This window comes from Cnephaeus nilssonii (genome assembly GCF_951640355.1).
Source record: "Cnephaeus nilssonii genome assembly, chromosome: 13".
Lineage (NCBI taxonomy): Eukaryota > Metazoa > Chordata > Mammalia > Chiroptera > Vespertilionidae > Cnephaeus > Cnephaeus nilssonii.
Genome location: NC_137084.1, coordinates 46,982,793 through 46,997,014, shown reverse-complemented (window position 1 = coordinate 46,997,014; position 14,222 = coordinate 46,982,793). Strand labels below are relative to the sequence as shown.

The following is a 14,222-nucleotide window of genomic DNA, read 5'->3' as shown; positions in this document are numbered from 1 at the left end:
GTGGTTTTACGGTAATTTGTATTTCTCTGATGACTAGTGATATTGAACATCTTTTCATATGTGTATTGGCCATCTGTATGTTCTCTTTGGAGAAGTATCTGTTTGCCTTTTTTGGTCTTGTGTAGTATGAGTCCTTTATAAATTTTGGATATTAACCTCTTATCAGATGTATCTTTGGCAAGTATTTTCTTCCATTCAGTAGGTTGTCTTTTGTGTTGTTGATAGTTTCCTTCTCTGTAGGAAAATATTTTTTCGGGAATTGAGATGATTCAAATCTGAGCTGCAGTCCCTACCAAAGTCTGTATTTTTATTTTACTCTTAGTAATATTGTTGTATCCTTGGGGTCCCAAGCCAATGGGTTTATTAGGCTGCCCCTGCTCCCCCTCCTACCTTCAGCCTTACACTCTAGTCATTGCTCACATGGCCTCACCTGGCTGTCAGAAGCACTGGTTACTTTGCCGCTTCTCCATCCATCCATCCATCCCCAGGTCTCAAAACCTCAAGAAAAAACAGCTCCAAATTCCAGGTGAACCTTTTTGCATCTGTGACCTTCCTTGCATGATCCTCGTTCTTTAATTCTTCATTTATCTTTTATATATTTACTTTAAATATATTTTTATTGATTTCAGAAAGAAAGGGAGAGGGAGAAAGAGATAGAAACATCAATGATGAGCTGGAATCATTGATTGTCTGCCTCCTGCACGCCCTCTCCTGGGGATTGAGCTCGAAACCCGGGCATGTGCCCTTGACCTGGACCATTCAGTCCGCAAGCCAATGCTCTATCCATAGCCAAACCAGCTAAGAGCTCTTCATTTATCTTTTAGTTTTCTAATACCTTCAAATACACACACACACACACTTTTTTCTTTCGTCCTTTCTTTTTTGTTTGTTTGTTAATCCTCACCTTAGGATATTTTTAAATTGGTTTTTAGAGAGAGTGGAAGGGAGGGGGAGAGGGAGAGAGAAACTTCGATGTGAGATAGACAAATTGATTGGATGCCTCCCAAACGCACGCACCCCGACCAGTGCCAGAAGTCGAGCCTGCTAACAAGTTACATGCTTTTGACTGGAATTGAACCCAGGACCTTTCAGTACGAGGGCTGATGCTCTATCCATTGAGCCAAATTGGCTAGGGCAGTGGTCGGCAAACTCATTAGTCAACAGAGCCAATATCAACAGTACAACGATTGAAATTTCTTTTGAGAGCCAAATTTTTTAAACTGAAACTTCTTCTAATGCCACTTCTTCAAAATAGACTCACCCAGGCTGTGGTATTTTGTGGAAGAGCCACACTCAAGGGGCCAAAGAGCCGCATGTGGCTCGCGAGCCGCAGTTTGCCGACCATGGGCCTAGGGCAACACTTTTTTCTTTTTTTTGGCATCCATAGTATTTTTCTAGTTTCCACAGCAGGAATATTGGTTTGAGTTGTCTAGTCTGCCCTTACCAGAAGTGAGAGTCTTGCTATTATCTTTTGCTGGACCTTTGCAATACACTTTTTAAGAAAAAAAATGTTTTATTGACTTTGAGAAAAGAAGGAAGAGGGGGAGAGAGATAGAAACATCAATGATAAGAGAGAATCATCTATCGGCTGCCTCCTGCACGCCCCCTACTGGGGATCAAGCGGGCAACTTGGGTATGTGGCCTGACCAGGAATGAAAATGTAGCCTCCTGGTTCATGGGTTGATGCTAAACCACTGAACCACATTGGCCATGCTGCAATACATTTTTAATCTGTTTCTCTGTCTAGTTTTGCGCCTTCCATTTTAATCACCATATTAATGCTGGACTGGTATTTAAAATTGATTTTCCCAAGGTTATCCTATATAATAAAAGCCTAATATGCTGAGTGTCTGACTTTTCATTCGTTCGACCAGTCACTATGACATGCACTGACCACCAGGGGGCAGAAGCTCTGACTGGTAGCTTAGCTTGCTGCTGGGGTCCAGTTGATCAGGACTGGGTGAGATGGGCCGGATACGCCCTGGAGCCTCCTGTGGTCCCTCCCCGGCTGGCCAACTTCCCATGGTCCTTCCTAAGCCAGCCGGCCTCGATGGGCCCTAATTGGGACTGGGCGAGAGGAGCTGGACATGCCCTGGAGCCCTCCCATGGTCCCTCCCAGCCCGGATCCTGCACTGGTGGGGTCCCTCATCCTGGTCTCACCCTCTCCCAATCCGGGACCCCTTGGAGGATGTTGGAGAGCCGGTTTGAGCCCGACCCCTGCAGGTCAGGCTGAGGGACCCCACCGGTGCACGAATCCATGCACCAAGAAAATATATATATGTGTTTTAGAGGCCCAGTGCACGAAATTCATGCACGGGGCCGGGGGGGGGGGGCGGGGGCGGGATGTATGTGTCCCTCAGCCCAGCCTGCACCCTCTTCATCTGGGACCCACTAGTGGGATCAGGCCTAAATGGGCAGTCGGACATCCCTCTCACAATCCAGGACTGCTGGCTCCCACCTGCTCACCTGCCTGCCTGCCTGATTGCCCCTAACCGCTTCTGCCTGCCAGCCTGATTACCTCCTAACCCAGTGATGGGCAACCTTTTCAGCTTGGTGTGTCAAACTTCGCCAAAAAACTGAGCATAACTCAGGTAGTGTGTCACTTTGAGGAAAAAACATTATTTTGCAAATGTTTCATCCTCAGGAGCAGCAAATGTTTCATCCTCGGCATGCGGCCGCCTCAGAGGCCGCGTGTCATCAGAAATGGCTACGCGTGTCAGTGCTGACACGCGTGTCATAGGTTCGCCATCACTGTCCTAACCACTCCCCTGCCAGCCTGATTGACGCCTAACTACTTCCCTGCCGGCCTAGTTACTCCTAATTGCTCTCCCCTGCTGGCCCGGTCACCCCTAAATGCCCTCCCCTGGCAGTCTGGTCACCCCCAACTGCCCTCCCCTGCTGGCCTGGTCACTCCTGTCCTCCCCTGCCATCCTGGTTGCCCCCAACTGCCCTCCCCTGCAGGCCTGGTCCCCCCCCAACTGCCCCCCCTGGCAGGCCTGATCCCCCCCCAACTGCCCTCCCCTACAGGTCTTGTCCCTCCCAACTGCCCTCCCCTGCCGGCCCGGTCACCCCCAACTGCCCTCCCCTGCAGGCCTGGTTGTCCCCAACTGCTCTCCCCTGCAGGCCTGGTTGCTCCCAACTGCCCTCACCTGCAGGCCTTGCCCCTCCCAACTTCCCTCCCCTGCCGGCCCAGTCAACCCTAACTGCCTCCCCTGTAGGCCCGGCGGCCCGCAACTGCCCTCCCCTGCAGGCCTGATTGCTCACAACTGCCCTCCCCTGCCGGTCATCTTATGGCAGCCATCTTTGTCCGCATGGGGGCGGCCATCTTGTGTGTTGGAGTGATGGTCAATTTGCATATTACCTCTTTATTATATAGGATATAGTAAGTGGTGTACCAGGATTCTAGGTCTTCTGACTTTATAACTATTGCTCCTTCCCCCACTGAGGCCTCCTTGTTGTGCTCAGTTACCTTGTTAGGAACGTAGGGTGCTTCGTACTTGAGAACAGGGAATGAACAAATGGACATGGTTCTTTTTGTCTTTGAGGGAAATTTCTCACCATAGAATCTTTGTGCAAATTAGAGACCATCTCCCAATATTAAAACTAAAAGGGCCAGACCACTTATTTCTCAGTCTTGCTTGTACCTACAGTCCAGGTGCAAGACCTAGACCCAGTTAATTAGATTTACCTGCCCCAATCTTCTAATGAGGCTCTGGTGATCCCAAAAAAACAAGTAGATTAAAATTTTTTTCTGGCCCTAACTGGTTTGGCTCAGCGGATAGAGCATCGGCCTGCAGACTGAAAGGTCCTAGGTTTGATTCTGGTCAAGGGCATGTTACCTTGGTTGCGGGCACATCCCCAGTAGGAGGTGTGCAGGAGGTAGCTGATCAATGTTTCTCTCTCATTGATGTTTCTAACTCTCTATTCCTCTCTCTTCCTCTCTGTATAAAAGCAATAAAATATATTTTTAAAAATATTTTTTTCTGGTAATAGCATTGGTGGCTGCAGCATCCAATTTCCAGGGGCTCCAAGATCAAGGTGCTGGCAGCATCATTGGGTGGCCAATGTTGGTAGTACAGGTTGGTGCAACTCATGTGTAACTGCACAGGAGAGAAAAGGTACTTTTAATCCCAAAAGCACATTTCTGGTTAGAAGTTAATGACATGAGGAAGGCATAAAAAATTTCTCATTCATTTTTCTGTATTTGGGTATAAGATTAAGAAAGCTCTCTTCTCTGAAATATATACAGTTAAAGGCTTTGAATACTTGGATCATTGAATCTCTTTTTTTTTTTTTTCAATTTTTTTATTAAGGTATTATATGTGTTGAATCTCTTTTGAAATGTTAGTTTCTCATGTTCTGTTTTTGGTTAGCTGAGAGGAGAGCATCAAGGTAACAATAGCTTCTTTTGTTCCAGGAGAATGATCCATCTGTGAGACTGAAAATTGCTTCATTATTGGGGTTATTGTCAAAGACTGCAGGATTTTCTCCAGACTGTATTATGGATGATGCCATTAACATCCTGCAGAATGAAAGTAAGTTGCAATTTAAAAGCTGTACACTTAGAGCAGAAATCTTTAGTTCCTTTTGTATAGAATTTAAAACAGAATATTGTTGTGTTGGTATTAAAAAGGAATTTGAGGATGATTCAATAAAACTATGTACATATATTTACATTAGAGTTAAAATGTAGTTTTTCTCTTAATAGCTATCATTTATTGACCTCTACCTAGTGCCATATGCTTAAAGTATTTTACATATGATAGAAGATAGATGTCATAGTCCTTATTTTAAAGGTGGGAAAACTGAAGTTCAGAGAAGTTAACTAACTTATTAAAGGTTAAGTTGTATGGGACAGAGATGATGTTTAGGTGACTTTGCACATTAACTCAGAAACCATGAGAGGGGCTGTCCTGGTCATATGTGGTCTCTGAGTTCTGTCCCTATAAAAGTGACATCTCCTAGGTCTCACATGTTATTGTTACTTTTTCTGTTTGTTGCTTGTTGATGCCCAATAACATTATTTCTGTGTTTAGGTGAAATGGGAAAATACTTCACCCTTTTAATGTTTTTTTTTTTAATTTTTTCTGTGTTTTTTCTAATGTACAAGATTGTTTTATAGTTAGTGTCTCAGTTACCTTACTATTCTATAATAATAAAAGCTTAATATGCTAATTAGACTGGACAGCTGAATGACCTTCCAGACGTCATTCCAGATCAAGCCGTGGTGGTGGGAGCCAAAGTAGAGGTGGTTTGGGGCAATCAGGCAAGCAGGCAGAGTGATTAGGGGTGATCACACAGGCAGACAGAGTGGTTAGGGGTGATCAGACAGGCAAGCAAAGTGGTTAGGGGCGAACAGGCAGGCAGGCGAGTGGTTAGGGGTGATCAGGCAAGCAGGCAGGCAGGCAGGCGAGCAGTTAGGAGTCAGTGGTCCCAGATTGCAAGAGGGTGCAGGCTGGGCTGAGGGAGACCCTTCAACCCCCATATCCCGTGCATGAATTTCATGTACTGGGCCTCTAGTTTAAAATTAAATAAAAAGAAAAGTTCTTTGGCCCTGACTGGTATGGCTCAGTTGGTTGGAGCATTGTCCCATACACCAAAAGGTGGAGGGTTCAATTCCTAGTCAGGGTACCTAATCCAGGTTTTGGGTTCAATCTCCAGTTGGGGCATGTGTGGTAGGCAACTGATAGATGTTTCTCTCTCTCTCTCTCTCTCTCTCTCTCTCTCTCTCTCTCTCTCTCTCTCTCTTTCTCTCTCTCTCCCTCTCCCTCTCCCCCCTTCTCTAAAAATCAGTTTAAAAAATATTTTTTAAATGTGTCTTATGGCAGCCCCGGCTGGATGGCTTAGTTGGTTGGAGTGTTGTCCTGCACAGCAAAAATGTTTCAGGTTCGATTCCCCATCAGGGCATATACCTAGGTTTCAGGTTCAATCCCCGGTCCAGTGTGTATGGGAGGCAACTGATTGATGTTTCTCTCTCTCTCTTTCTCTCTCTCAAATTAATGAACATATCCTTGGGTGAGGATTATATATATATACTAGAGGCCCGGTGCACGAAATTCATGCATGGGGGCAGGGGTTGTCCCTCAGCCCAGCCTGCACCCTCTCCAATCTGGGAAATCCCTCTCACAATCCAGGACTGCTGGCTCCCAACTGCTCACCTGCCTGCCTTCCTGTTTGCCCCTAACCGCTTCTGCCTGCCAGCCTGATCACCCCCTAACCACTCCCATGCCAGCCTGATTGATGTCTAACTGCTCCCCTGCCAGCCTGTTTGCCCCCAACTTCCCTCCTCTGCCAGCCTGGTCACCCCTAACTGCCCTCCCCTGCAGGCTTGATCGCCTCCAACTGCCCTCCCTTGCAAGCCTGGTCCCTCTCAACTGCCCTCCCTTGCAGGCCTGGTGCCTCTCAACTGCCCTCCCCTGCTGGCCATCTTGTGGTGGCCATCTTGTGTCCACATGGGGGCAGGATCTTTGACCACATGGGGGCAGCTATATTATGTGTTGGAGTGATGGTCAATCTGCATATTACTCTTTTATTAGATAGGATAGAGGCCTGGTGCACGGGTGGGGGCCAGCTGGTTTGCCCTGAAGGGTGTCCCGGATCAGGGTGGGCATTCCCTTGGGGCGTGGGGCGGCTGAGCGAGGGGCTTGTGGTGGTTTGCAGGCCGACCACGCCCCCTGGCGACCCAAGCGGAGGCCCTGGTATCTGGGATATATTTACCTTCTACAATTGAAACTTTGTATCCTGGAGTGGAGCCAAGCCTCCTGCTCGCTCCGTGGCCGGCAGCCATTTCTGTTTGGATTTGTTTACCTTCTATAATTGAAACTTTGTAGCCTTGAGTGGAGGCTTAGGCCGGCCAGGGCAGGGGAAAGCTTGGCTTCTTCTATCGCCTTGGAAACCCAAGCCTCCCTCCTACTTTCTCCGTGGCGGTAGCCATCTTGGTTGGGTTAATTTGCATACTCGCTCTGATTGGCTGGTGGGCGTGGCTGGTGGGTGTGGCTTGTGGGTGTCGCAGAGTTGGGGTCAATTTGCATATTACTCTTTTATTAGGTAGGATATATATATATATATATATATATATATATATCATGGCATATTAAAAGAGAAGACTTAATAGCAAAAAAAATCTTTTGCTATTTCTGAAAATATTGTAATTTGTTTGAATTAGTTGTGGTTTTAGAGAATAGTTTTATTTTGGGTATCCTATCTAATAAAAAGAGAATATGCTAATTGACCCCTCACACCATCTCAAAGATGGCGACGCCCACAGCCAGTAAAGAGGGAATATGCTAATTGACTGCCCTGCCCTCAAAGATGGCGGCGCCCTCAGCCACAAGATGGCAGCGCCCAGTCCCCTCAGCCCTGCCGGGGCAGTGGGCACACGGCAAGGCCGGGCCCGGCCCCAGGTGGGCCCGGCCGCTCTGTGCACCTGCCTCCGGAGTCCCCCAGTCCCCTCAGCCCCCCAGCTGCCCAGGGCCGGCCCGAGGTACAGGCAAGCCTCGGATGCCAGCTGCCCAGCCACCCAGGGCTGGCCCAAGGTGCAGGTAACCAGGGCCGGCAGAGGCTTGCACTGCCAGCAGTGGCAGCAGCAGAGGTGTGATGGGACATCACCTTCCACTGATCGCTGAGTCACCTCCCACCCCTGAGGGCTCCTCGTCTGTGAGAGGGGGCAGGCTGGGCTGAGGGATCCCCCTCTAGAGCTTGAATTTATGCACCGGGCCTCTAGTACATTTTAAACAAATGTGACTATTTAAATATTGGACAACATTTAGTCTATAAACTTAAGAGATTATGAGAGAAATAAAGGGCCAGTGAATTCAGAGACAATCTAAACTTATTTATTGTACAGCTGTTTAATGTTAACATATGTGGCTCTTTGGCTAAAGTTGAAAACTTTTTTTTAAAAATCAACTTTATTGAGATGTGCTTTCCATACAACAGAAGTACATAGTTGGAAGTGTTTTGTTTTTTTTTTTTAATATATTTTTATTATTGATTTCAGAGAGGAAGGGAGAGGGAGAGAGAAAGAGAAACATCGATGATGAGAGAGAATCATTGATTGGCTGCCTCCTGCACGCCCCCCACTGGGGATTGAGCCTGCAACCTGGGCATATGCCCTGACCGGGAATCAAATCGGTGACCTCTTGGTTCCTGAGTCGACGCTCAACCGCTGAGCTACACCTGGCTGGGCTAAAGTTGAAAACTTTTAAAAAATTTTGTTAGAAACACCTTTATACCAAAATTGTAATTGTGTTGAATTTCTACCAAAGACTTTCTTTTTTAACCCTCACCTGAGGATATTTTTCCATTGATTTCCAGAGAAAGTAAGAGGGAGAAAGGAGAGGGAGCGGGAGAGACACATAGATTGCTATGCACACAACCGGGGCTGGGGAACCTGCAACAGATGTACGTGCCCTTGACCAGGGCCCTTGAACAGGAATTGAACCTGAGAACCTTCTGTCCACAGGCCAACACTCTACCCACTGAACCAAACTGGCCAGAGCACCTGAGGACATGTTTTTATTGATTTTAGAGAGAGAGAGAGAGAGAGAGAGAGAGAGAGACAGACAGACAGACAGACAGACAGACATTGATGTGAGAGAAAGACTAGAAGTCTTACTAAGAGGTGATTTAACCAATATTTTCAGAGCTTTAGTCATTTATATATCATGTACACCATCCTATATAATTAAGAGCTAATATGCAAATGGTCATCACTCCCTCACGCTGTCATGCTGTAACAGCTCAGACACTCAACACTGGGGAGAGAGAAATGGGGACCAGCCAGGCACAGATGAGCTTGCAAGAGAGGAATGGGGACCAGCCAGGCACAAATGAGCTCATGAGAGAGGAATGGGGACCAGCCAGGCTACGGCCTGGGAGAGGGATAAGCTGCCCTCTCCACAGTCTTGGGCGCCAGCGGCTGCGCCTGTGCCTGCAGCCGGGGAGATGGACAAGCTGCACGTCCCACGGTCCCAGGCACCAGTGGCTGCGCCTGTGGCCAGGGAGAGGGATAAGCTGCCTGCCCCGCGGTCCTAGGCGCCTGTGGCTGTGGCCGGCCCGGGCGAAGCCGGCCCGTGTCCTGGGTGCCTATTGCCGGCCAGAGGGATGGAAGCCTGGGTCCCGGGTGTGGGGTGAGGCAGAGACAGTTAGGGGCGGTCAGGCCAGCAGGGGAGCAGTTAGGGGCGATCAGGCTGTTAGGGGAGCAATTAGGGGTGATCAGGCAGGCAGGCAGGCAGAGGTGGTTAAGGGCGATCAGGCAGGCAGAGGGGTTAGGGGCAATCAGGCAGGCAGGCAGGCGAGTGGTCCCAGATTGCAAGAGGCAGTCGGACATCCCCCGAGGGGTCCCGGATTGGAGAGGGTGCAGGCCGGGCTGAGGGGACACCCGCTCCCCGCCCCCATGCATGAATTTCGTGCACTGAGCCTCTAGTTTTTTATATATTTGCTTCACTTCTATACTATGGTTTACTTAGTGTTTCTCTTAAGTGGACAATTTTTTTAGTTAAGTAAAATTAAAGGGGTTCATTATATTAGAAATGTTAAAAGGAAAATAGTGACACATGACATCAATAGATAGTAACTGCAGTTTTTATTATGCACATTAATATATCTACATGGTTATTTGAATGCCACCTAAAATCCACTTGTATACTAAAAGCATTAGAAGAACCATATTTTGGAACAAAGAAGAAAATCTGGCTAAGATGATTGGTATTGATTTATTTGGATTTGGCTTTTTACCCATTTATTAAACATTCATTGAACATTTAATGAGTTATACTAGATTGTGAGAATACAGAGGTGAATAAAATACTATCTTTGCTCTCAAGGTTCTTTTACTTTCCTGTTTTAATCGGATGTAAAAATAAGTAAGTAGAGTAAAGAGTTATAGCTGATGTAGAGGGTGCAGTGGAAGCATGGAGGAGGAAATGGTCCATTCTTGGGGAAGAGGAAGAGCTTCATAGAGGAGGTAACACTTCAAGATTAGTAGGTACTCCCTCAGAGTGGGCTGAGAATGGAGTCGAGTGTGGATGAAGTCATTCTAGGTAGAGAAGTTGGCCTGAGCAAAGATAGGGGGACATGAAAGCTAAGTAATTGGAAAAAGGCAGGCAGGGCTAGACATTGTAGTGTATGTATGTATGTGTGCCCTGCTAAAGAATTTGGACTGTACCTTGACGGCAGTGAAAAGCCCTTGAAATAGTCAAGTACTAAACATTTGGGGGGCACTTTGGCCAACCTGTGGAGGATTCAAATATTTAGATATGATACCCTTAGGAACTTAGCTTTAAGTTGAGGGGAATCAAAGATCAAATAGTAGAACTTAGCTGACAAAAAAATCTACATTCCTTACCCAAGTAAACTTAGTTTCTTTTTGAAATTATACAACACAACTTCTTATCTTTCTTTCTAGAGTCTCATCAAGTCCTGGCTCAACTGTTGGACACTTTGCTTGCAATTGGCACTAAACTCTCAGAGAATCAAGCTATCCAGATGCGATTAGTTGATGTAGCCTGCAAGGTAAGAGTATAATGATTAGATATAGGGTTGCTTCTTTCTTGAACAGTTTTGCATTATCTGTTGATATGAGCTATAAGAACTGCTTAGTTCTACAATGTAAAATTGTAACTGAGAATTGTCAAGGACTCCCAGTGGTTTTAAGAGCTATCTCATGTTGTTTTTTCTTTTTTTTTTTTTTTCTTTTTTTTTTTTTTTTTTAATTTCTTTATTGATTAAGGTGTCACATATTTGTCCTCATCCCCCCATTCCCATCCCACATCCCTCCCCATGGATGCCCCAACCCCCTGTTGGACTTAACCATTGGTTAGGCTCTTATGCATGCACACAAGACCTTTGGTTGATCTCTCCCCCCTCCCCCCACCCTCCCCTATCCTCCCTCTAAGGCCCGATAGTCCGATCGATGTCTCCTTGTTTCTGGTTCTGTTCTTGTTCATCAGTCCATGTTGTTCATCATTTCCCCTAGATGAGCAAAATCATGTGTCACTAGAGATGTACTTATAAGAATTGAATGTGCGACGAGCAATAATAGTTATGCTGACAGGCAAATGAATCAGTCAGTAGTGAGTTTCTTTCTGGACCAACAGTTCTTTTGAGACCCAATATCAATGTCCACCAGTTCCTTATGAGTATATGTTGGCACTGACCCCTCAGGTCTGGATGGTGGACAAATGGTGGTATTGCAGGTTCGACTCCCTCTGGTTTGGTCTCGGCCGGACCCGGGGCCAGGCTCACCCGGATCCAGGGGCCCACTGCCTCACCCGGATCCGGGGCCAGGCTCTCCCGGATCCAGGGGCCCGCGGCCTCACCCGGACCCGGGGCCAGGCTCACCCGGATCCAGGGGCCCGCGGCCTCACCCGGACCCGGGGCCAGGCTCACCCGGATCCAGGGGTCCACGACCCGGGGCCAGGCTCACCCGGATCCACGGGCCCACAGCCCCACCCGGACCCGGGGTCAGGCTCACCCGTATCCGGGGGCCCACGGCCTCACCCGGACCCGGGGCCAGGCTCTCCCGGATCCAGGGGCCCACGGCCTCACCCGGACCCGGGGCCAGGCTCTCCCGGATCCAGGGGCCCAGGGCCTCACCCGGACCCGGGGCCAGGCTCACCCGGATCCAGGGGCCCACGGCCTCACCCGGACCCGGGGCCAGGCTCACCCGGATCCAGGGGCCCAGGGCCTCACCCGGACCCGGGGCCAGGCTCACCCGGATCCAGGGGCCCACGGCCTCACCCGGACCCGGGGCCAGGCTCACCCGGATCCAGGGGCCCAGGGCCTCACCCGGACCCGGGGCCAGGCTCACCCGGATCCAGGGGCCCACGGCCTCACCCGGACCCGGGGCCAGGCTCACCCGGATCCAGGGGCCCGCGGCCCCACCCGGACCCGGGGCCAGGCTCACCCGGATCCTGGGGCCCACGGCCTCACCCGGACCCGGGGCCAGGCTCACCCGGATCCAGGGGCCCGCGGCCCCACCCGGACCCGGGGCCAGGCTCACCCGGATCCAGGGGCCCGCGGCCCCACCCGGACCCGGGGCCAGGCTCACCCGGATCCAGGGGCCCGCGGCCTCACCCGGACCCGGGGCCAGGCTCACCCGGATCCAGGGGCCCACGGCCTCACCCGGACCCGGGGCCAGGCTCACCCGGATCCAGGGGCCCAGGGCCTCACCCGGACCCGGGGCCAGGCTCACCCGGATCCAGGGGCCCAGGGCCTCACCCGGACCCGGGGCCAGGCTCACCCGGATCCAGGCGCCCAGGGCCTCACCCGGACCCGGGGCCAGGCTCACCCGGATCCAGGGGCCCAGGGCCTCACCCGGACCCGGGGCCAGGCTCACCCGGATCCAGGCGCCCACGGCCTCACCCGGACCCGGGGCCAGGCTCACCCGGATCCAGGGGCCCACGGCCTCACCCGGACCCAGGGCCAGGCTCTCCCGGATCCAGGGGCCCAGGGCCTCACCCGGACCCGGGGCCAGGCTCACCCGGATCCAGGGGCCCAGGGCCTCACCCGGACCCGGGGCCAGGCTCACCCGGATCTAGGGGCCCACGGCCTCACCCGGACCCGGGGCCAGGCTCACCCGGATCCAGGGGCCCAGGGCCTCACCCGGACCCGGGGCCAGGCTCACCCGGATCCAGGGGCCCAGGGCCTCACCCGGACCCGGGGCCAGGCTCACCCGGATCCAGGGGCCCAGGGCCTCACCCGGACCCGGGGCCAGGCTCACCCGGATCCAGGGGCCCAGGGCCTCACCCGGACCCGGGGCCAGGCTCTCCCGGATCCAGGGGCCCACGGCCTCACCCGGACCCGGGGCCAGGCTCACCCGGATCCAGGGGCCCAGGGCCTCACCCGGACCCGGGGCCAGGCTCACCCGGACCCAGGGGCCCACGGCCTCACCCGGACCCAGGGCCAGGCTCACCCGGCTCCAGGGGCCCACGGCCTCACCCGGACCCTGGACCCAGACTCACCCTGACCCAGTTCCCAGCCTCACCCCGACCCAGAGGTGCGCAGCTTCACCCGGATCCGGGACCCAGCGGGGTTTCGTCTTCTTGATCCCATTTCCTGTTGGTCCATTCATTCTCAGTAATTCCTTCGGCCATTTTCTCAGAGCTCTAGGGCAGCCGCCGCAGAACTCGTTGGGCGGCGGGCTCGGCGAAGCTCCGGTGTGCCCGGTGCGCGGCGGCGGGCTGGTCCAGGGTGGCTGCGTCGCCCCTTGGGTCTGCAGCGGTGGCCAGTCACCGAGCGTGCGCACCTGGCCGCTTCCAGGGCGTTGAGATTCTTGAAGGACTCGGAGGTCAGCAAGCGCGGAGTCTCCCACCCCATGACTCCCAGGGGCTCGTCTGTCCGCGCTCGGCAGCGAGTGGGGCCTTCCCCTCAGCCGGAGACCGCCGGAGGGACTGTGCCGAGCACGTTCCAGGCCGCCACTGTGTCGCCTGAGCCGTAGTTCTTAAAGTGTGATCTTTGGGTCACCGGCATCAGCATCGTCCCGAGTACCCCTCTCTTTTATTCTAGTATTAGAGCATCTGCTCAGTCAGCCCTCTGGTGGTTCTGGATGGTGTCTGCTCTGCTCTCCCGTCGTAGACTCAAAATTGTTGTGGTAAGCAACAATCAGGCTTCCGCCCTATGCCTCCATCTTGGTCTTCCTTTGTATAGTTAAGTCTTGATTGTTGTTGGTGTCGCTGGGAGGAATTGTCCTCCAGGCCGATTGGCTGTGCGGATCCTCTGTGACTATAAAGGAAGAGTTGCTGTGTAGGAGACAGATTTATGGGCCGGGGCTTGGTGCAGCAAGGCTTTGGCGCTCACTGAGTCTGCCTCTAGAATGTGTCCTTTATGTGAGTGGTTGAAATCTGGTGTCATCTCATACCGACCACTAGATGCCCTCGTTTCTGGGTCTCCAATGGTGTGTAGGTCATCTACTACCTGAGACCACTCAGCAGGATTTGCGGCAAAAACTGCAGTTTCCTCCTCCTGTCTGAGCGTCCCTAGAGCAGTCCGACTAGAACCGCAGTTTATCTGGTCAAGCTGCCACAGGGCAGGCCACCCACATGCAAAAGCCGTTGTTTGGAGCCCAGGTGTGCCTGCAAGACGTGCGGGGCGGAGCTGCAAAACGAGCTGGGCGGGTCCCAGGGCGGGGCGAGTCTCAGGGCGGGGCGGGGCCTCAGGGCGCCACCAGGCCATGGCGTGGCGAACCGCACTGGTTGCAAGTCCGCTCCTTCTGCCCTCCA

General features: G+C 51.8%; 1 protein-coding gene across 1 annotated transcript in view; it reads left to right on the top strand.

The window, feature by feature from the left end:
• The window catches only part of INTS4 (integrator complex subunit 4), a 103,331-nt gene that overhangs the window by 13,324 nt on the left and 75,785 nt on the right, over positions 1 to 14,222 (top strand). The window contains exons 3-4 of the mRNA XM_079787585.1: positions 4,418 to 4,535; positions 10,409 to 10,515. Coding sequence (XP_079643711.1) covers positions 4,418 to 4,535; positions 10,409 to 10,515 — 225 coding nt within the window. The remainder of the gene's footprint in view (positions 1 to 4,417; positions 4,536 to 10,408; positions 10,516 to 14,222) is intronic.